The sequence below is a fragment of the Scyliorhinus torazame genome, chromosome 13 (genome assembly GCF_047496885.1).
Source record: "Scyliorhinus torazame isolate Kashiwa2021f chromosome 13, sScyTor2.1, whole genome shotgun sequence".
Taxonomy (NCBI): domain Eukaryota; kingdom Metazoa; phylum Chordata; class Chondrichthyes; order Carcharhiniformes; family Scyliorhinidae; genus Scyliorhinus; species Scyliorhinus torazame.
Window position 1 is genome coordinate 84,754,934 of NC_092719.1, and position 21,916 is coordinate 84,776,849.

General features: G+C 48.0%; 1 protein-coding gene across 2 annotated transcripts in view; it reads right to left on the bottom strand.

The window, feature by feature from the left end:
• The window catches only part of hal (histidine ammonia-lyase), a 118,844-nt gene that overhangs the window by 87,574 nt on the left and 9,354 nt on the right, over window positions 1-21,916 (bottom strand). For both annotated transcript variants that reach the window (XM_072471929.1, XM_072471928.1), the window contains exons 4-8: window positions 16,666-16,740; window positions 16,456-16,528; window positions 16,217-16,283; window positions 14,566-14,603; window positions 14,344-14,469 (exon numbers count right to left, since the gene is read on the bottom strand). In XM_072471929.1, coding sequence (XP_072328030.1) covers window positions 14,344-14,469; window positions 14,566-14,603; window positions 16,217-16,283; window positions 16,456-16,528; window positions 16,666-16,740 — 379 coding nt within the window. The remainder of the gene's footprint in view (window positions 1-14,343; window positions 14,470-14,565; window positions 14,604-16,216; window positions 16,284-16,455; window positions 16,529-16,665; window positions 16,741-21,916) is intronic.

Consider the following 21,916-nt stretch of genomic DNA (forward strand, 5'->3'; position numbering starts at 1 on the left):
ACAGTGTGAGCAGTTAATACCCCAACACTGATCAATTACTCACAGACTGAGCAGTTAATACCCCAACACTGATCAATTACTCACAGAGTGGGCAGTTAATACCCCAACACTGATCAATTACTCACAGTGTGAGCAGTTAATACCCCAACACTGATCAATTACTCACAGAGTGAGCAGTTAATACCCCAACACTGATCAATTACTCACAGTGTGAGCAGTTAATACCCCAACACTGATCAATTACTCACAGAGTGAGCAGTTAATACCCCAACACTGATCAATTACTCACAGTGTGAGCAGTTAATACCCCAACACTGATCAATTACTCACAGAGTGAGCAGTTAATACCCCAACACTGATCAATTACTCACAGTGTGAGCAGTTAATACCCCAACACTGATCAATTACTCACAGAGTGAGCAGTTAATACCCCAACACTGATTAATTACTCACAGTGTGAGCAGTTAATACCCCAACACTGATCAATTACTCACAGACTGAGCAGTTAATACCCCAACACTGATCAATTACTCACAGTGTGAGCAGTTAATACCCCAACACTGATCAATTACTCACAGTGTGAGCAGTTAATACCCCAACACTGATCAATTACTCACAGTGTGAGCAGTTAATACCCCAACACTGATCAATTACTCACAGAGTGAGCAGTTAATACCCCAGCATTGATCAATTACTCACAGAGTGAGCAGTTAATACCCCAACATTGATCAATTACTCACAGAGTGAGCAGTTAATACCCCAACACTGATCAATTACTCACAGAGTGAGCAGTTAATACCCCAACACTGATCAATTACTCACAGTGTGAGCAGTTAATACCCCAACACTGATCAATTACTCACAGAGTGAGCAGTTAATACCCCAACACTGATCAATTACTCACAGTGTGAGCAGTTAATACCCCAACACTGATCAATTACTCACAGAGTGAGCAGTTAATACCCCAACACTGATCAATTACTCACAGTGTGAGCAGTTAATACCCCAACACTGATCAATTACTCACAGAGTGAGCAGTTAATACCCCAACACTGATCAATTACTCACAGACTGAGCAGTTAATACCCCAACACTGATCAATTACTCACAGTGTGAGCAGTTAATACCCCAACACTGATCAATTACTCACAGAGTGAGCAGTTAATACCCCAACACTGATCAATTACTCACAGTGTGAGCAGTTAATACCCCAACACTGATCAATTACTCACAGAGTGAGCAGTTAATACCCCAACACTGATCAATTACTCACAGTGTGAGCAGTTAATACCCCAACACTGATCAATTACTCACAGAGTGAGCAGTTAATACCCCAGCATTGATCAATTACTCACAGAGTGAGCAGTTAATACCCCAACATTGATCAATTACTCACAGTGTGAGCAGTTAATACCCCAACACTGATCAATTACTCACAGTGTGGACAGTTAATACCCCAACACTGATCAATTACTCACAGTGTGAGCAGTTAATACCCCAACATTGATCAATTACTCACAGTGTGAGCAGTTAATACCCCAACACTGATCAATTACTCACAGAGTGAGCAGTTAATACCCCAACGCTGATCAATTACTCACAGTGTGAGCAGTTAATACCCCAACACTGATCAATTACTCACAGAGTGAGCAGTTAATACCCCAACACTGATCAATTACTCACAGAGTGAGCAGTTAATACCCCAACATTGATCAATTACTCACAGTGTGAGCAGTTAATACCCCAACACTGATCAATTACTCACAGAGTGAGCAGTTAATACCCCAACACTGATCAATTACTCACAGAGTGAGCAGTTAATACCCCAACATTGATCAATTACTCACAGTGTGAGCAGTTAATACCCCAACACTGATCAATTACTCACAGAGTGAGCAGTTAATACCCCAACACTGATCAATTACTCACAGTGTGAGCAGTTAATACCCCAACGCTGATCAATTACTCACAGAGTGAGCAGTTAATACCCCAACACTGATCAATTACTCACAGAGTGAGCAGTTAATACCCCAACAATGATCAATTACTCACAGTGTGAGCAGTTAATACCCCAACACTGATCAATTACTCACAGACTGAGCAGTTAATACCCCAACACTGATCAATTACTCACAGTGTGAGCAGTTAATACCCCAACGCTGATCAATTACTCACAGAGTGAGCAGTTAATACCCCAACACTGATCAATTACTCACAGAGTGAGCAGTTAATACCCCAACACTGATCAATTACTCACAGAGTGAGCAGTTAATACCCCAACACTGATCAATTACTCACAGTGTGAGCAGTTAATACCCCAACACTGATCAATTACTCACAGTCTGAGCAGTTAATACCCCAACACTGATCAATTACTCACAGAGTGAGCAGTTAATACCCCAACACTGATCAATTACTCACAGAGTGAGCAGTTAATACCCCAACACTGATCAATTACTCACAGAGTGACCAGTAAATACCCCAACACTGATCAATTACTCACAGAGTGAGCAGTTAATACCCCAACACTGATCAATTACTCACAGTGTGAGCAGTTAATACCCCAACACTGATCAATTACTCACAGACTGAGCAGTTAATACCCCAACACTGATCAATTACTCACAGAGTGAGCAGTTAATACCCCAACACTGATCAATTACTCACAGTGTGAGCAGTTAATACCCCAACGCTGATCAATTACTCACAGACTGAGCACTTAATACCCCAACACTGATCAATTACTAACAGTGTGAGCAGTTAATACCCCAACACTGATCAATTACTCACAGTGTGAGCAGTTAATACCCCAACACTGATCAATTACTCACAGTGTGAGCAGTTAATACCCCAACACTGATCACTTACTCACAGAGTGAGCAGTTAATACCCCAACACTGATCAATTACTCACAGTGTGAGCAGTTAATACCCCAACGCTGATCAATTACTCACAGACTGAGCACTTAATACCCCAACACTGATCAATTACTAACAGTGTGAGCAGTTAATACCCCAACACTGATCAATTACTCACAGTGTGAGCAGTTAATACCCCAACACTGATCAATTACTCACAGACTGAGCAGTTAATACCCCAACACTGATCAATTACTAACAGTGTGAGCAGTTAATACCCCAACACTGATCACTTACTCACAGAGTGAGCAGTTAATACCCCAACGCTGATCAATTACTCACAGACTGAGCAGTTAATACCCCAACACTGATCAATTACTCACAGTGTGAGCAGTTAATACCCCAACGCTGATCAATTACTCACAGACTGAGCAGTTAATACCCCAACACTGATCAATTACTCACAGAGTGAGCAGTTAATACCCCAACACTGATCAATTACTCACAGAGTGAGCAGTTAATACCCCAACACTGATCAATTACTCACAGTGTGAGCAGTTATACCTCAACACTGATCAATTACTCACAGAGTGAGCAGTTAATACCCCAACACTGATCAATTACTCACAGAGTGAGCAGTTAATACCCCAACACTGATCAATTACTCACAGTGTGAGCAGTTAATACCCCAACACTGATCAATTACTCACAGAGTGAGCAGTAAATACCCCAACACTGATCAATTACTCACAGAGTGAGCAGTTAATACCCCAACACTGATCAATTACTCACAGTGTCAGCAGTTAATACCCCAACACTGATCAATTACTCACAGTGTCAGCAGTTAATACCCCAACAATGATCAATTACTCACAGTGTGAGCAGTTAATACCCCAACACTGATCAATTACTCACAGAGTGAGCAGTTAATACCCCAACACTGATCAATTACTCACAGAGTGAGCAGTTAATACCCCAACACTGATCAATTACTCACAGTGTGAGCAGTTAATACCCCAACACTGATCAATTACTCACAGAGTGAGCAGTTAATACCCCAACACTGATCAATTACTAACAGTGTGAGCAGTTAATACCCCAACACTGATCAATTAATTACAGAGTGAGCAGTTAATACCCCAACACTGATCAATTACTCACAGTGTGAGCAGTTAATACCCCAACACTGATCAATTACTCACAGAGTGAGCAGTTAATACCCCAACACTGATCAATTACTCACAGAGTGAGCAGTTAATACCCCAACATTGATCAATTACTCACAGAGTGAGCAGTTAATACCCCAACATTGATCAATTACTCACAGAGTGAGCAGTTAATACCCCAACACTGATCAATTACTCACAGAGTGAGCAGTTAATACCCCAACATTGATCAATTACTCACAGAGTGAGCAGTTAATACCCCAACACTGATCAATTACTCACAATGTGAGCAGTTAATACCCCAACACTGATCAATTACTCACAGTGTGAGCAGTTAATACCCCAACATTGATCAATTACTCACAGACTGAGCAGTTAATACCCCAACACTGATCAATTACTCACAGAGTGAGCAGTTAATACCCCAACAATGATCAATTACTCACAGTGTGGGCAGTTAATACCCCAACGCTGATCAATTACTCACAGTGTGAGCAGTTAATACCCCAACACTGATCAATTACTCACAGAGTGAGCAGTTAATACACCAACATTGATCAATTACTCACAGTGTGAGCAGTTAATACCCCAACACTGATCAATTACTCACAGAGTGAGCAGTTAATACACCAACACTGATCAATTACTCACAGAGTGAGCAGTTAATACCCCAACACTGATCAATTACTCACAGAGTGAGCAGTTAATACCCCAACACTGATCAATTACTCACAGAGTGAGCAGTTAATACCCCAACACTGCTCAATTACTCACAGAGTGAGCAGTTAATACCCCAACACTGATCAATTACTCACAGAGTGAGCAGTTAATACCCCAACACTGATCAATTACTCACAGACTGAGCAGTTAATACCCCAGCATTGATTAATTACTCACAGAGTGAGCAGTTAATACCCCAACACTGATCAATTACTCACAGAGTGAGCAGTTAATACCCCAACACTGATCAATTACTCAGAGTGAGCAGTTAATACACCAACATTGATCAATTACTCACAGACTGAGCAGTTAATACCCCAACACTGATCAATTACTCACAGAGTGAGCAGTTAATACCCCAAATTGATCAATTACTCACAAAGTGAGCAGTTAATACCCAAACATTGATTAATTACTTACAGAGTGAGCAGTTAATACCCCAACACTGATCAATTACTCACAGTGTGAGCAGTTAATACCCCTACATTGATCAATTACTCACAGAGTGAGCAGTTAATACCCCAACAATGATCAATTACTCACAGAGTGAGCAGTTAATACCCCAACACTGATCAATTACTCACAGAGTGAGCAGTTAATACCCCAACGCTGATCAATTACTCACAGAGTGAGCAGTTAATACCCCAGCATTGATCAATTACTCACAGTGTGAGCAGTTAATACCCCAACAATGATCAATTACTCACAGAGTGAGCAGTTAATACCACAACACTGATCAATTACTCACAGAGTGAGCAGTTAATACCCCAACACTGATCAATTACTCACAGTGTGAGCAGTTAATACCCCAACGCTGATCAATTACTCACAGAGTGAGCAGTTAATACCCCAATACTGATCAATTACTCACAGAGTGAGCAGTTAATACCCCAACGCTGATCAATTACTCACAGAGTGAGCAGTTAATACCCCAACACTGATCAATTACTCACAGAGTGAGCAGTTAATACCCCAACATTGATCAATTACTCACAGTGTGAGCAGTTAATACCCCAACATTGATCAATTACTCACAGACTGAGCAGTTAATACCCCAACATTGATCAATTACTCACAGAGTGAGCAGTTAATACCCCAACATTGATCAATTACTCACAGAGTGAGCAGTTAATACCCCAACACTGATCAATTACTCACAGTGTGAGCAGTTAATACCCCAACAATTATCAATAACCCGCGATGTGAGCAGTTAACGCCCAACACTGATCAATTACTCACAGAGTGAGCTAATACCCCAACACTGATCAATTACTCACAGAGTGAGCTGTTAATACCACAATACTGATCAATTACTCACAGAGTGAGCAGTTAATACCCCAACACTGATCAATTACTCACAGAGTGAGCAGTTAATACCCCAACAATGATGAATAACCCGCAATGTGAGCAGTTCATCCCCCAACACTGATCAATTACTCACAGTGTGAGCAGTTAATACCCCAACACTGATCAATTACTCACAGACTGAGCAGTTAATACCCCAACACTGATCAATTACTCACAGAGTGAGCAGTTAATACCCCAACACTGATCAATTACTCACAGTGTGAGCAGTTAATACCCCAACACTGATCAATTACTCACAGTGTGAGCAGTTAATACCCCAACATTGATTAATTACTCACAGTGTGGGCAGTTAATACCCCAACACTGATTAATTACTCACAGTGTGGGCAGTTAACGCCCAACACTGATCAAAGTTCATGGTGTGAGCAGTTAATGCCCCAACAATGATCAATAACCCACAGCGTGAGCAGTTAATACTCCAACAATGATCAATAACCCACAATCACCAAAAACCCACAATGTGCACTTCAGCTTTAACCATGGTATTCGGAGTTAAGAGTTCCAAGCACTGCTATAACCCACACTAATCCAACATAGAGTCATAGAATCTACGGCACGGAGACCGGCCTTCAGCCCAAACTGGTCCATGCCAACCAAAAAGCTCACCTAAGCTAACCCCATTTGCCTGCATTTGGCCATATCCCTCTAAACCTTTCCTATCCTATATCTGTCCAAATGCCTTTTAAATGTTGTTGATGTCCCTGCCTCAACACTTCCTCCGGCATCTCACATCACATACGTACCACCCGCTGTTTAAAAAAAGTAGCTTCTCAGGTTCCCATTAATTCTTTCCCCTCTTAACTTAAACAATGGGCGCTATTCTCCCCCCTCCCACGCCAGGTGGGAGAATCGCCGGGACGCCGCGCGAATCGCGCCACGCCACCCCGACCCCCGCAAGCGATTCTCCCACCCCCCGGAAACCAGCGGCGCGCGATTCGCACCGGGCCGCTCGGAGAACCGGTGAGCGGCGATCCTCCGGCCGGATGGGCCGAGCAGCCGCTACGACACGAAAGGTTCCCGCCGGCGCGTCCAGCCCTGGTCGCTGCCGGTGGGAACTCTGCGGGAACGCTGGGGGGGGGGGGGGGGGGGGGGGGGGGTGCGGCTTGTGGGGGGGGGGGGGCTCCTTCACCGGGGTGGCCTCCGATGGGGTCTGGCCCGCGATCGGGGCCAACCGATTGGCAGGCCAGCCTCTCCCCCCCCCCCGGGCCTACCTCCTTCCGCGCGGCCCCAGAACACCGGCTCCGTGTTGGTGAGGGGCCGGCGTGCCTAAGACGTTCCCCGCGCATGCGCAGGATTGGGCTGCCCCAACTGCGCATGCGCGGGTTGGCACGGCAGCCATTTGGCGCCGCGTAAGGACGCTGGAGCGGCGTGAACCGCTCCAGCGCCGTGCTGGCCCCCCTGTGGTGGCCAGAATAGGTCTCGTCCGGGCCCTGTTTGCGCCGTCGTGAAACACGACGGCATTCACGACGGCGCGAACACTTGGCCTCAATATCGGAGAATCGCGCCCTCTGTCCTTTGGTTCTCGATTCCCCAACCCTGGGAAAAAGACTGAGTGCATTCACCCTATCCATGCCTCTCATGATCTTATCGATCTCTATAAGATCACCCCTCAGTTTCTTCAGTCTCCGACGCTCCAAAGAAAAAAGTCCTAGCCTGTTCAATCTCTCTCTATAACTCAGTCCCTTGAGTCCCGGCAACATCCTCTTCTGCACTCTCTCCAATTTAATAACATCTTTCCCATAGCAAGGAGATCAAAACTGAACGCAATACTCCAGGTGCGCCCTCACCAATACCATGCACAATTGCAACATAACATCCCAACTTCTATACTCAATGCCTTGACTGATGAAGGCCAGCATGCCAAAAGCCTTCTTCATTTCCCTATCTGCCTGTGACTCCACCTTTAGAGAACTGTGTACCTGAGCTCCAAAGTACCTCTGTCCAAAGATACTCCTTAAGGTCCTACCATTCACCGTGAAAGTCCTACCTTGATTTGACTTTTCAAAATGCAACACCTCACACTTATCTGTATTGAACTCCATTTGCATTTATCGGCCCACTTCCCTAGCTGATCCAAGACCCTGCTGAAATTTTTATCGCATTCCTCACTTTCTACAATACCACCTATTTTAGTGTCATCTGCAAACTTACTGATCATGCCTGTACATTCTCATCCAAATCGTTGATATAGATAATAAACAGCAATGGGCCCAGCACTGAACCCTGAGACGCACCACTAGTCACAGGCCTCCAGTCCGACAAACCATTATCCTCTACTTCCTACCATCAAGCCAACTGTATATCCAATTTGCCAGCTATCCCTGGATTCCATGTAATCTAACCTTCCAGAGCAGCCTACCATGTTTCTAGCAGTAACCTACAGTAACATGGGATAGTTTTCCAACACTCAGGAATTATCCAAAGTATTATCAGTTAGTGCTACAGCACACAATGTTAACCAACGGCAATGGAAGTATGTGTTTGCCGAATGTGCCTGAACCAAAAGTAATGGGGGATGATGTATCAAAACCAAACATAAACACATAGTATAGAACTGACGGATGTTCATCTAAACGTTCAGCCAGAAACCCATAGTAATGACATGTTATTCTTTCATGGGATGTGGGCGTCTCTGGCTAGGACAACATTTGTTACCCATCCCTAACTGCCCTCGGGGAGCTGATGATGAGCTGCCTTCTTGAAGCGCTGCAGTCTATTTGGTCTGACTACACCCATTGTGCCATTAGGCAGGGAGTTCCAGGATTTTGACCCAGTGAAAATGCCGAAACAGTGACATTGTTCCAAGTGGGATCTTCAATTATCTTAATATAGACTGGGATAGTACTGGGTATCGAGACGGAAACATTTCTGAAATGTGTTCAGAAGAATTTTCTGGACCAACATATGTCTGGTTTATCAAAGAAGGAGGCATTGCTGGATCTAGTTCCAGGGAATGAGGTGGGTCAAGTGGATCAAGTGTCAGTAGGGGAAGATTTAGGAGACAGTGATCATTGCATAGGTTTATGTTAATTATTGAAAAGGACACAGAGAAATCTGGGAGAAAAAGATAATTGAAGGAGGACCGATTTCACTGGGATGAGAATGGATCTTTCCCAGGCGAATTGCAATCAAAGATTGGCAGGTAGAATAGTAATGGAACAATGGGCTGCCTTTAACGAGGAGATGGTTTGGGTACAGGCAGCATGCATTCCTAAGAGGGACAAAGCTGGAGCTCCCTGGATAATGAAAGGATTAGCAAGTGAGAGGAATCAGAAAAACGGAGCTTATGATGGCTACCAGGTCGACAATACAAATGAGAATTCATAGAATTTACAGTGCAGAAGGAGGCCATTCGGTCCATCGAGTCTGCACCGGCTCTTGGAAAGAGCACCCTACCCAAGGTCAACACCTCCACCCTATCCACACAACGCTGAATATAGAAAGTTCAGAGGGCAAACGGAAAAACAAATATGAGGCAAAGGGAAGGTATGAGAAGAGACTGGCAGCTAACATAAAAGGGAATTCTAAAGTCTTTAATAAATAAATAAAATGCACATGGGATCCTAAGCTTTATAAACAAGGACATAGAGTACAAAAGTAAGGAAGTTAGTTAAATCTTTATAAGACATTCATTCAGCCTCAATTGGAGTATAGTGTGTGGTTCTGGGCACCACACTTCAGGAAGTATGAGCTTTGAGAGGATGCAGAAAGATTCACGAGAATGGTTGCAGGCATAAGGGACATCTGTTCTGTGGATAGTTTGGAGAAACTGAGACTTAGAAAAGAGAAGGTTGAGAGTAAATTTGATGGAGATGTTCAAAATCTTGAGGGGTCTAAGCAGAGAAAAACTACTCCCATTGGTGCAAGGATCAACAACCAGAGGTTTAAGGTGATTGGCTAAAGAACCAGTATATACATGGTGAAATCCTTTTTTACACAGCGAGTGGTTAGGATTTGTAATGTACTATCTGTGAGTGTGGTGGAGACAGATTCACACAGTGGATGGTTAGGATCTGGAATGTACTGTCTGAGAGTGTGGTGGAGGCAGATTCACTCAGCAAGTGGTTAGGATCGGGAATGTACGGTCTGTAAGTGTGGTGAAGACAGATTCACTCAGCGAGTGGTTAGGATCTGGAATGCACTGTCTACAAGTGTGGTGGAGACAGATTCACACAGCGAGTGGTTAGGATCTGGAATGTATGATCTGTAAGTGTGGTGGAGACGGATTCACACAGAGAGTGGTTAAGATCTGGAATGTACTGTCCGAGAGTGTGGTGGAGGCAGATTCACTCAGTGAGTGGTTAGGATCTGGAATGTACTGTCTGAGAGTGTGGTGGAGACAGATTCATACAGCGAGTGGTTAGGATCTGGAATGTACTGTCTGAGAGTGTGGTGGAGACAGATTCATACAGTGAGTGGTTAGGATCTGGAATGTACTGTCTGAGAGTGTGGTGGAGACAGATTCATACAGCGAGTAGTTAGAACATAGAACATTAAACATTACAGCGCAGTACAGGCCCTTCGGTCCTCGATGTTGCGCCGACCTGTGAAACCAATCTAAAGCCCATCTACACTATTCCCTTATCATGCATGTGTCTATCCAATGACCATTTAAATGCCTTTAATGTTGGTGAGTCCACTACTGTTGCAGGCAGGGCACTCCACGCCCTTACTACTCTCTGAGTAAAGAACCGGGGCGTCATTCTCTGACCCCCCGCCGGGTCGGAGAATGGCCGTAGGCCGCCGTGAATCCCGCCCCCGCCCCCGCCGAAGTCTCCGGTACCGGAGATTGGGCGGGGGTGGGAATCGGGCCGCGCCGGTTGGCGGGACCCCCCACTGGATTCTCCGGCCCGGATGGGCCGAAGTCCCGCCCAGAAATTGCCTGTCCCGCCGGCGTAAATCAAACCTGGTATTTACCGGCGGGACCAGGCGGCGTGGGCGGGCTCCGGGGTCCTGGTGGGGGGCGCGGGGCGATCTGACCCCGGGGGGTGCCCCCACGGTGGCCTGGCCCGCGATCGGGACCCACCGATCCGCGGGCGGGCCTGTGCCATGGGGGCACTCTTTCCCTTCCGCCTCCGCTACGGCCTCCACCATGGCGGAGGCGGAAGGGACTCTCCCCACTGCGCATGCGCGGGAAACTGACAGCGGCCGCTGACGCTCCTGCGCATGCACCGGGAAACTGTCAGCGGCCGCTGACGCTTCCGCGCATGCGCCGCATTTCCGCGCCAGCTGGCGGGGCAACAAACGCCATTTCCGCCAGCTGGCGGGGCGGAAATCCCTCCGGCGTCCGCACCTTTGGGCCGGCGCGATGCCCGTCTGATTGACGCCGTGTTTGGCGCCAGTCGGTGGACATCGCGCCGTTGGGGGAGAATTTCGCCCCCTATAGGACAACTGTCCTATATCTATCTCCCCTCAATTTAAAGCTATGTCCCCTCGTGCTAGCCATCACCATCCGAGGAAAAAGGCTCTCACTGTCCAACCTATCTAATCCTTTGATCATCTTGTATGCCTCAATTAAGTCACCTCTTAACCTTCTTCTCTCTAACGAAAACAGCCTTAAGTCCCTCAGCCGTTCCTCATAAGATCTTCCCTCTATACCAGGCAACACTCTGGTAAATCTCCTCTACACCCTTTCCAATGCTTCCACATCCTTCCTATAATGCGGCGACCAGAATTGCACGCAATACTCCAAATACGGCCGCACCAGAGTTTTGTACAGTTGCAACTTGACCACATGGCTCCAAAACTGAGTCCCTCTACCAATAAAAGCTAACACACCGTACACCTTCTTAACAACCCTCTCAACCTGGGTGGCAACTTTCAGGGATAAATGTACATGGACACCGAGATCTCTCTGCTCATCCACATTACCAAGAATCTTAACAATAACCCAGTACTCTGTATTCCTGTTACTCCTTCCAAAGTGAATCACCTCACACTTTTCTGCATTAAACTCCATTTGCCACCTCTCAGTCCAGCTCTGCAGCTTATCTATGTCCCTCTGTAACCTGCAACATCCTTCCGCACTGTCCACAACTCCACCGACTTTAGTGTCATCTGCAAATTTACTCACCCATCACATAGAGAGTGGTTAGGATCTGGAATGTACTGTCTGAGAGTGTGGTGGAGACAGATTCACATAGAGAGTGGTTAGGATCTGGAATGTACTGTCTGAGAGTGTGGTGGAGACAGATTCACATAGAGAGTGGTTAAAGATCTGGAATGTATTTCCTGAGAGTGTGGTGGAGACAGATTCAATTGCCTCTTTCAAAAAGAGACTGGATAAATACCGGGAAAAACGAAATTGCAGAGTTCCAGGACAAAGACAGAGGAGTGGGACTTGCTGAGTTGCTCTTTCATTGAGCCAACAGGAGCAGGATGGGCCAAATGACCTCCTCCTATGCTGTAACTATTCTGGAATTCTATGATTCTATGAAGTCAAAGTGGATTTTGACTTGGAGGGGAACTTGCAGGTGGTGATGTTCGCATGCATCTGCTGCTCTCGTCCTTCAAGGTGGTCGAGGTTGTGGGTTTGGAAGGCGCTGTTGAAGGAACCTTGGTGAGTTGCTGCAGTGCATTTTGTAGACGGTACACACGGCTGCCACTTTGCATTGCTGGTGAAGGGAATGAATGTTGAAATTGGTGGGTGGAGGACTGATCATCGTCACCTCTTTTGACGCCTTCATTGACTCTAAATTATCACCCTACTTGCCAGCATCCAGTACTGAAGGAGAAACTAAACAACAGCCTCCAACTGGTAATAGTCTTGACTAATTTGACCTCGAGATGAGTTTGCAAAGACACATCTGCACCATCAGTGGGACTGTCTGTTTCCACTCAGTATCATCCCCCACTCTGCCTACTCTCAGCTGTTCTGCTGCTGAAACCCTCAACCTTATCTTTGTTACCTCTGGACTTGACAATTCTAAGGCACCCCTGACTTGCCTTGCCATCCTCTGTGAGCTTGAGCTCATCCCAAGTTCTGCTGCCTGTGTCCTAACTCACACTCAGCCAACACTCCTGTGCCCACTGACCTACCAGGTTAAAGCTTCAATGTTAAAATTCTCAATCTTGTTTTCACATCAATCCTCCCGACCTCTGTCAGCTCAAACAGCCCTACAACTCTCCCTGATATATTTTATCTCCTTGTATGACTCCATGTCAAGGGTTGTTTGCTCACAGCCTGTGATGTATTTTGGGATATTTTAAAACAACAAAGATTTGAGCATTGCTGAAAAAAAAGAGACATACAGTTGAAGCTTTTTCTTTTGCACTCATCTGGGCAATTTGTAAGAATGCCAATAATAAAGGGAACAACAATTTATGCTGCATGAGAAGAGAGAGCTGATTGGTTGGCAGGTGGGCTGTGATTGGTAGAGGTGTTGCTATGGAGACTGCACAGGGGACACTGCCAAGCTTTTGTTCAGATTCAACCAGGCAGGTTGACTCTGATTGGACAAGGCATTGTCATGGGGAATGAGCCAGGGAATGGCTGTCCCCCAATGTTTTGTTTAGTTGAAAAATACACAGTGCAAAAAAAAGCTTTTCAACAATGCTCATGTCTTTGTTATTTCAAAATATTCCAAGATGCTTCACAAGGTGTGAGCAAACAAATCTTGGCCATGTTCCTCTGTCTGTGTGTGTGTATATTTGTAACTTCTAGCATGCGTAAGTGAGCCCCATTGATAATCTTAAATTGATTTTCAGTGTAATTCTTAGCACAATCAGGATTATTTAGCAAGTGCAGTCCAACCGTGAATCCCTTCTAATGCTGGACACCATGGATGGGATTTTCTGCACCTTGCCACTGAGGGCAACCCCCCCCCCCTCCCCCGCAGCAGGTTCCCTGTTGGCGGGGCAGGCAAGCCATGTGAAATGCGGTAGACATCGGCGAGACTGGTAGACCCCACCGGTGGCCAATTGTGAGCCGCCTCACCCGTTCGAAAACACTTGGTGGTGGGAGGAGTCTGGAAAATTCTGCCTTGTGTTTTGAGTTTTGCAAGCACGGGCTGGTTGGAGATAGTCAGTACTTTAAAGATAAAGTACAATAAACATTCTAAATAAATACAAGTTGTTGCTGCCTTCAACCACTGTAAAAGCAGTTAGAACTCTAGCCTATAACCTCGATCCACGTTAATGAAAGTTAATTGTACAGTATTTCTAATTAATACATGTAAAAAAATTAATTCATATTAATTCTGATTATATAAACGAGTAATGTTGTACATTACCATTAAATGCTTGAATCATTTGATTGAGGGTCTCTAAGGAGATCCCACTGTAACCCTTGGCAAGAACATTGATCCTGAGAGCCAGTAGCATACGGGACCTCGTTGGTGACAAGGGTTTACCCACACCTGGAGAACAGACGGGAGCAACAAATCAATGAAGCAAATAGATTGGAAAAGGAAATATTGAACACTCGATACAACTTTGAGATAAGTGGATCATACCAGCTGAATGGGAACGGACAAGGTTTTCTTGGAGTTCGCTGGATGGAGAGGAGAAAAAGTATTACACATCGGAGAAATAATTTTTATTAAATGATCATTATTTCCACATTTCGACACGGGTGGGGTGGAAGATATTTTGTGGAATATTGTTGAAGGGCAGCACAGTGGCACAGTGGTTAGCACTGCTGCTTAAAACAACGCAAGGGTCCCGGGTTCAATTCCAGCCTTGGATGACTGGCTGTGTGGTGTTTGCACTTTCTCCCCGTGTCTGTGTGGGTTTCCTCTGGGTGCTCCGGTTACCTCTCACAGTCCAAAGATGGGCAGGCTAGGCTTGCGTCCACTAGAGTTTAGAAGAGTAAGAGGTGACTTAATTGAAACATATAAGATCCTGAGGGGTATTGACAGGGTGGGTGTGGAGAGGATGCTTTCTCTTGTGGGAGAATCTAGAGCTAAGAATCTAGAATAAATGGTTCACTGAGGGCTTCACTCATTTTAGGCAGAATTTAGGAGAGACTTTTCTCTCAGAGTTGTGAGTCTCTGGAACTCTCTTCCTCAAAGGCAGTGGAAGCAGACTCTTGAATATTTTTATCGCAGAGCTAGATAGATTCTTGATTAACAAGGGGGTGAAAGTATATCAGGAGTAGGTAGGAATGTGTTGAGGCTATAATCAGATCAGCCATGATCTTTTTGGTGGTGGAGCAGGCTCAAAGGTCTACTCCTGTCCCAAATGCATATGTTCTTTTGTACAAAATGTTTTCCCAAAATGCGGTGAGGCTCAGGGCTTGATCCTGCCATTTGGACCTGATTCATGCTGAGATCAAGTTTGCTGCCACTGCCATACAAAACCACCATGACTCAGAATTCTGGCTCTTCATCACTTTCCTGTGCGTGTGGATGCTGGGTGAGGGCAGGCCCAGAACAGGAAGAGGCCATTCAGCCCCTTGAGGGGTGAGGAGTGGCCCTCTGAGACCGATTGTCCAGTTAGAACATGTGCGTGGAGGAGATAGTTCAGGATGGAGCACACTGCAATGAAAGGCAACACTATTGGAAATGGGTATGGGCAGATCAACATTCTAAATTTCATTGACAAAGACAATACTGTAGAAGGGAACTTTTCTTGGAATTGTTCTTGAAAATATTCCAACTCTGCTTCATTAGAAATGAGGAAGATTAGGGGTGACACAGTAGCACAGTGGTTAGCACCGCTGCCTCACAGCGCCAGGGACCCGAGTTCAATTCCGACCTTGGGTCACTGTCTGTGTGGAGTTTGCACTTTCTCCCAGTGTCTGCATGGGTTTTCTCCGGTTCCTCTGGTTTCCTCCCACAAACCAAAGATGTGTAGGTTAGGTAGACTGGCCATGCTGAATTGCCCTTTGGTGTCCAGGGTTATGCGGGTCAGATGGGGTTACGAGCTTGCAGGAATAGGGTGGGGTTAGGGTGCTCTTTCAGAGCGTCGGTGCAGACTCGATGGGTCAAATGGCCTCCTTCTGTACTGTAGGGATTGTATGATTGTATTCTATGACTAGTATTGCAGACCATCCTGGTGTGTGCTGATAGGTAAGTTAGGCTGCACATGTTGAAAAGAAACGCAGAGAACTAGATCTATATGAATGACCGAAAATTAACTATCTAATCATAAAACACAACTTACTTGAGCTTATTGTGTGGGATAACAGTACGAGCAAATTTCCCAAAGCCTGTGGTTATTCCATAAACAACTGAAAGAAGAATGAAATATAAAGGTAATTTCTCTTCATTGCCTTGGGCCTTTGGGTTTTGTTGGCACTGAAATTTAATTGAAACTCATTTTGAACTTCCACATTTAACTGATGTTGGGCTTACGAGTTCTCACATAGTTTCTCTGGCATGTCTTTCACTTTTCCAACGTACCTTTATGCTCTTTCACAATCTTTTCCAGAAGTAACCTTGACTTTATGATCTTCTCCTCTGCCGCTTCAGTCAGCTGGAGGGGGATGTGGGGGGAGGGGTAACATGCGTGTGGGGGAGGAAATGGTAAACCACTGTCATTCAGCTATCCCTTTCTATACAATTCCAACACTCTTTAAGCAGCACTCAGAGAGGCTTTAGAAACACGCTCACCTTGATCTTGTAAAGTCCTCTTCCCAACCGAACTAGATCTTTGATTGTCAGGTGTTTTCCATCTAAAGAAATATACTAAAAGATTGTGTTTTCCTTTAGAATGTTTGATTAGCACCGAACAAAGTATAAATACAACATCAGCACTTTTTCACATTGGGTTAATGTCAGCCTTCATTTGAACACTTTCCAATGTTAACTTTCCAATGCAGAATAGTAATTCTGCTCTGCTCAATATCTGGGTTCTCAGCCTTGGTTCTGAGCTCTCATTAAAATGTGAATAGATGACTTCCGGTTGCGGCGATGCGGAGCTAAGCCGCACGATTCGGTAGCTCCCGCTATTACGGACTTTCGGACTCATTGGAGGAGCCCCAACGGAATTTTTTCAAAGACAACCCGTGGGGAAGGGAAGAGAGAGGTCCCCCTCCAACTTTTATGGACCGGACCAGAAGTGCAACGGCCAAAAAAGCGGCATTGGAGCAGCGGGAGAAGCGAGGGAAAAAAAACAAAATGGCGGCGGCCGGGGACAAAGCGGAGTGCGGGCCGGAGCTGCAGGAGTTCATCAAGCGCTGCTTCGAGGAGCTGCGCAAGGAGATGCTGGCGCCTATGCTGGCGGCAATTGAAGGACTATGGATGACCCAGAAGGCCCACGAGGTAAAGATCCAGGAGGTGCAGAAAAGAGTCAGTGAGAATGAGGACGAGCTCTTGGGCCTGGCGGTGAGAGTGGAGCAGCACAAGGCGCTACACAAGAGGTGGGCGGGAAGACTCGAAGACCTGGAGAACAGGTCGAGGAGAAAGAATCTGCGGATCCTGGGTCTCCCAGAAGGAGTGGAGGGGGCCGATGCCGTGGCATACGTGGGCACGATGATCGGGGCGATGATGGGCGCGGAGGCCCCTTCGAGGTCGCTGGAGCTGGACGGGGCACACCGGGTGCTGGCGAGGAAGCCCAAGGCAAATGAGCCGCCAAGGGCGATGGTGGTGAGATTTCACCGGTTCACAGACAGAGAGAGGGTCCTGAAATGGGCCAAGAAGGAGCGGAGCACTAAGTGGGACAATGCAGAGATCCGAATATACACGGACTGAAGCACGGAGGTTGCAAAGCGGAGAGCGGGTTTCAACCAGGCCAAAGCGGTGTTGCACCGGAAAGGAGTGAAATTCGGAATGCTGCAGCCAGCGCGATTGTGGGTCACATACAAGGGCCAACACTATTACTTCGAAACGCCTGAAGAGGCGTGAACCTTCATACAAACCGAAAAGTTGGACTCTAACTGAGGGTTTGTGGGGGTGGGGGGGGGGATGTTTGAGGTTTGATGTGTGATGGTTGTTGTATATAGGGGTCAATCACGCGCAGGAAATGTTACATGGGCTGGGGGAGAGAGACAAGGCCGTGACAGGAGCTGCGCCAGAGGGGGCGGGGCAGGCTTTGGAACGCGCGGGGTTTTTCCGCGCGCGGGAAGAAAGGCGGGAAGGGGAACGAAGGAAAGCATATTGATTGGGAGACTCCCACACGGGGAGGTCAAAGGGACGGCGGGGGAAGCCGGGGTCAGCAGGTGTCAGCTGAATTACGGGAGTGATATGGGGGGAGCAAAAAAGCAAGACAGGGGTCTAGCGGGGGGGAGGGGAGGGGGTGGGGGTGGGGGGGGGGGTGGGGAAGGGTTGCTGCTGCACTGGCCGAAAGGGAATGGGACACAGAAGAGGTGGTCGGGACGTGTGTTCCCCGGCTGGGGGACTGGAGGGTGAGGGAGGCGCGGACACGGGACTGGCCCAGAAAAGGAGATGGCTAGTCGGCAAGGGGGGGGGTGGTGAGAGAGTCCCTCCAATCCGGCTGATAACGTACGTGGGGGGGGGGGGGGGGGGGGGGGGGGGTGAGAGCCCCTCCAATCCGGCTGATAACGTACGTGAGGGGCCTGAATAAACCCCACCCTATACCCGGTGAAGAGGACTCGAGTGTTCGCGCACTTAAAGGGACTGAAGGCAGATGTGGTCATGCTCCAAGAGACACACCTGAAGGTGGCGGACCAGATCAGGTTAAGAAAGGGATGGGTAGGACAGGTATTCCACTCGGGACTGGACGCGAAGAATAGAGGGCTGGCAATATTGGTGGGAAAGCGTGTGTCATTTGAAGCCAAGACTATCGTAGCGGATAATGGAGGGAGATATGTGATGGTGAGTGGTAGGTTGAAAGGGACGTGGGTGGTGTTGGTAAATGTATACGCCCCGAACTGGGATGATGCTGGATTCATGAAGCGCATGTTGGGGCACATTCCGGACCTGGAGGTAGGGGGCCTGATAATGGGAGGGGACTTCAATGCAGTGTTGGACCCAGCACTGGACCGCTCCAGATCAAGGACTGGAAAGAGGCCGGCGGCGGCCAAGGTGCTTAGGGGGTTTATGGATCAGATGGGGGGAGTGGACCCATGGCGGTTTGCAAGGCCGCAGGCCAGGGAATTTTCTTTCTTCTCCCATGTGCACAAAGCCTACTCCCAGATAGATTTTTTTGTTCTGGGCAGGGCGCTCATCCCGAGGGTGGAGGGGACGGAGTATTCGGCCATAGCCGTTTCGGATCACGCCCCGCACTGGGTGGAACTGGAGCTGGGAGAGGAGAGGGACCAACGCCCACTGTGGCGGCTGGATGTGGGACTGCTGGCAGATGGGTGGTGTGTGGGAGGGTGAGGGGGTGTATCGAAAGGTACTTGGAGGCCAACGACAACGGAGAGGTGCGGGTGGGGGTGGCATGGGAGGCGTTGAAGGCGGTGATCAGGGGAGAGCTAATCTCCATCAGGGCTCATAGGGAGAAGACAGAGGGCATGGAAAGGGAGAGGTTAGTGGGGGAGATCTTGCGGGTGGACAGGAGATACGCAGAGGCCCCGGAGGAGAGATTACTTGGGGAAAGACGATGGCTCCAGACGGAGTTTGACCTGTTGACCACAGGGAAGGCGGAGGCACAGTGGAGGAAGGCGCAGAGGGCGACCTACGAGTATGGGGAAAAGGCTAGTCGGATGCTGGCACACCAGCTCCGTAAGAGGACGGCAGCGAGGGAAATAGGGGGAGTCAAAGATGGAAGGGGAGCCATGGTTCGGAGTGCGACGAAAATAAACAAGGTATTCAAGGTCTTCTATGAAGAGCTGTACAGATCCCAGCCCCCAGCGGGGGAAGAGGGGATGAGACGATTCCTAGACCAACTGGAATTCCCGAGGGTGGAGGAGCAAGAGGTGGCTGGTTTGGGGGCACCAATTGGGTTGAAGGAGCTGAGCAAGGGTTTGGGGAGTGTGCAGGCGGGAAAGGCCCCGGGACCGGACGGGTTCCCGGTGGAGTTCTACAGGAAGTACGTAGACCTGTTGGCCCCGCTACTAGTGAGGACCTTTAATGAGGCAAGAGAGGAGGGGACCCTGCCCCCGCCAATGACGGAAGCGACAATTTCTTTGATCCTAAAGCGGGACAAGGGCCCACTGCAATGTGGATCGTACAGGCCGATCTCGCTCCTCAATGTGGATGCTATGTTGTTGGCAAAAGTGCTGGCCACGAGGATCGAGGACTGTGTCCCGGGGGTGATCCACGAGGACCAGACGGGATTCGTAAAGAGCAGGCAATTAAACACTAATGTGCTGCGGCTCTTAAACGTGATAATGATGCCATCGGAGGAGGGAGAGGCAGAGATAGTGGCAGCTATGGACGCGGAGAAGGTCTTTGACCGAGTAGAGTGGGAGTACCTCTGGGAGGTGCTGCGTAGGTTTGGGTTCGGGGGAGGGTTTATCAGTTGGGTTAAGCTCCTTTACAGAGCCCCAGTGGCGAGTGTAGTGACGAACCGGCGGAGGTCGGAGTACTTTCGGCTGGACCGAGGAACGAGGCAGGGGTGCCCCCTGTCCCCCCTGTTGTTTGCATTGGCGATCGAACCCTTGGCCATGTCATTGAGGGAGTCTAATAAATGGAGGGGGGTGGTCCGAGGGGGAGAAGAGCACCGGGTGTCGCTATATGCGGATGACTTGTTCTTGTACGTGGCGGATCCAATGGAGGGGATGGTGGAGGTCATGCAGACTCTAAGGGAGTTTGGGGAGTTTTCGGGCTATAAGCTCAATGTAGGGAAGAGTGAGCTCTTTGTATTACAGGCAGGGGACCAAGAAAGAGGGATAGGGGACCTACCGCTGAGGAGGGCGGAGGGGAGCTTTCGGTATCTGGGGATCCAGATAGCCAGGAGTTGGGGGCCCTACATAAACTGAATCTGACGAGGTTGGTGGAGCAAATGGAGGAGGACTTCAAAAGATGGGACATGTCAGTGCTCTCGCTGGCGGGTAGAGTTCAGTCGGTCAAAATGGTGGCCCTCCCGAGGTTTCTGTTTGTGTTTCAGTGCCTTCCCATCGTGATCACCAAGGCCTTTTTCAAGAGAGTAGGCAGGAGTATTGTGGTAGTATGTATTAGGGGTCATGTGGGACTGGAAGCCCTAATGTCATTGGCTGACAGATCCCGGGTCCTGGTTGGCCGTTGACCTCTAGCTCCGCCCTGAAGGCGGAGTATAAGAAGCCGGAGTCCTCCCCCGCAGGCCAGTCTACTATCGAGCTGCGGGGGAACAGACACGCTTAATAAAACCTCATCGACTTCACTCTATTCGTCTCACGGAGTCTTTGTGCGCTACAATTTATTAAGCGTGCCTAAAAAAAGGACTATGGAGCTCAGGATCATCCCGGAATGCCTGAGGATCAGCCCCCACGCAGTGAACGCGGCAGCAGCCTTCAAGCACTGGCAGACTTGTTTTGAGGCCTACCTCAGAACGGCCACCGGCCGGGTCACAGAAGACCAAAAACTACAGGTCCTGCACTCGAGGTTAAGCACGGAGATTTTCTCCCTCATCGAAGACGCGGAGGATTTCCAGACGGCGTTCGCAGCACTGAAAAGTCTCTATGTCCGCCCAGTTAACCAAATCGCTACCAGCTCGCGACGAGACGGCAAAGTCCTGGAGAATCGATTGACGAATTCTATGCCGCGCTGCTGATTTTGGGACGAGCCTGCAGCTGCCCTTCGGTGAACGCAAATGAACACACGGACATGTTAATGCGCGATGCTTTTATGGCAGGTATGAATTCCTCCCAAATCCGCCAAAGACTTCTAGAAAAAGAGTCGCTAGGATTCTCACAGGCACGGGCCCTAGCAGCCTCCCTAGACGTGTCCCGGGAGAACAGGGAGCCCTGCACGCCGCTTACGCTCCCCAACCCCCCCCACCCCGTCCCCACGTATGACCCGCCGGCGCTACCAATTTGGG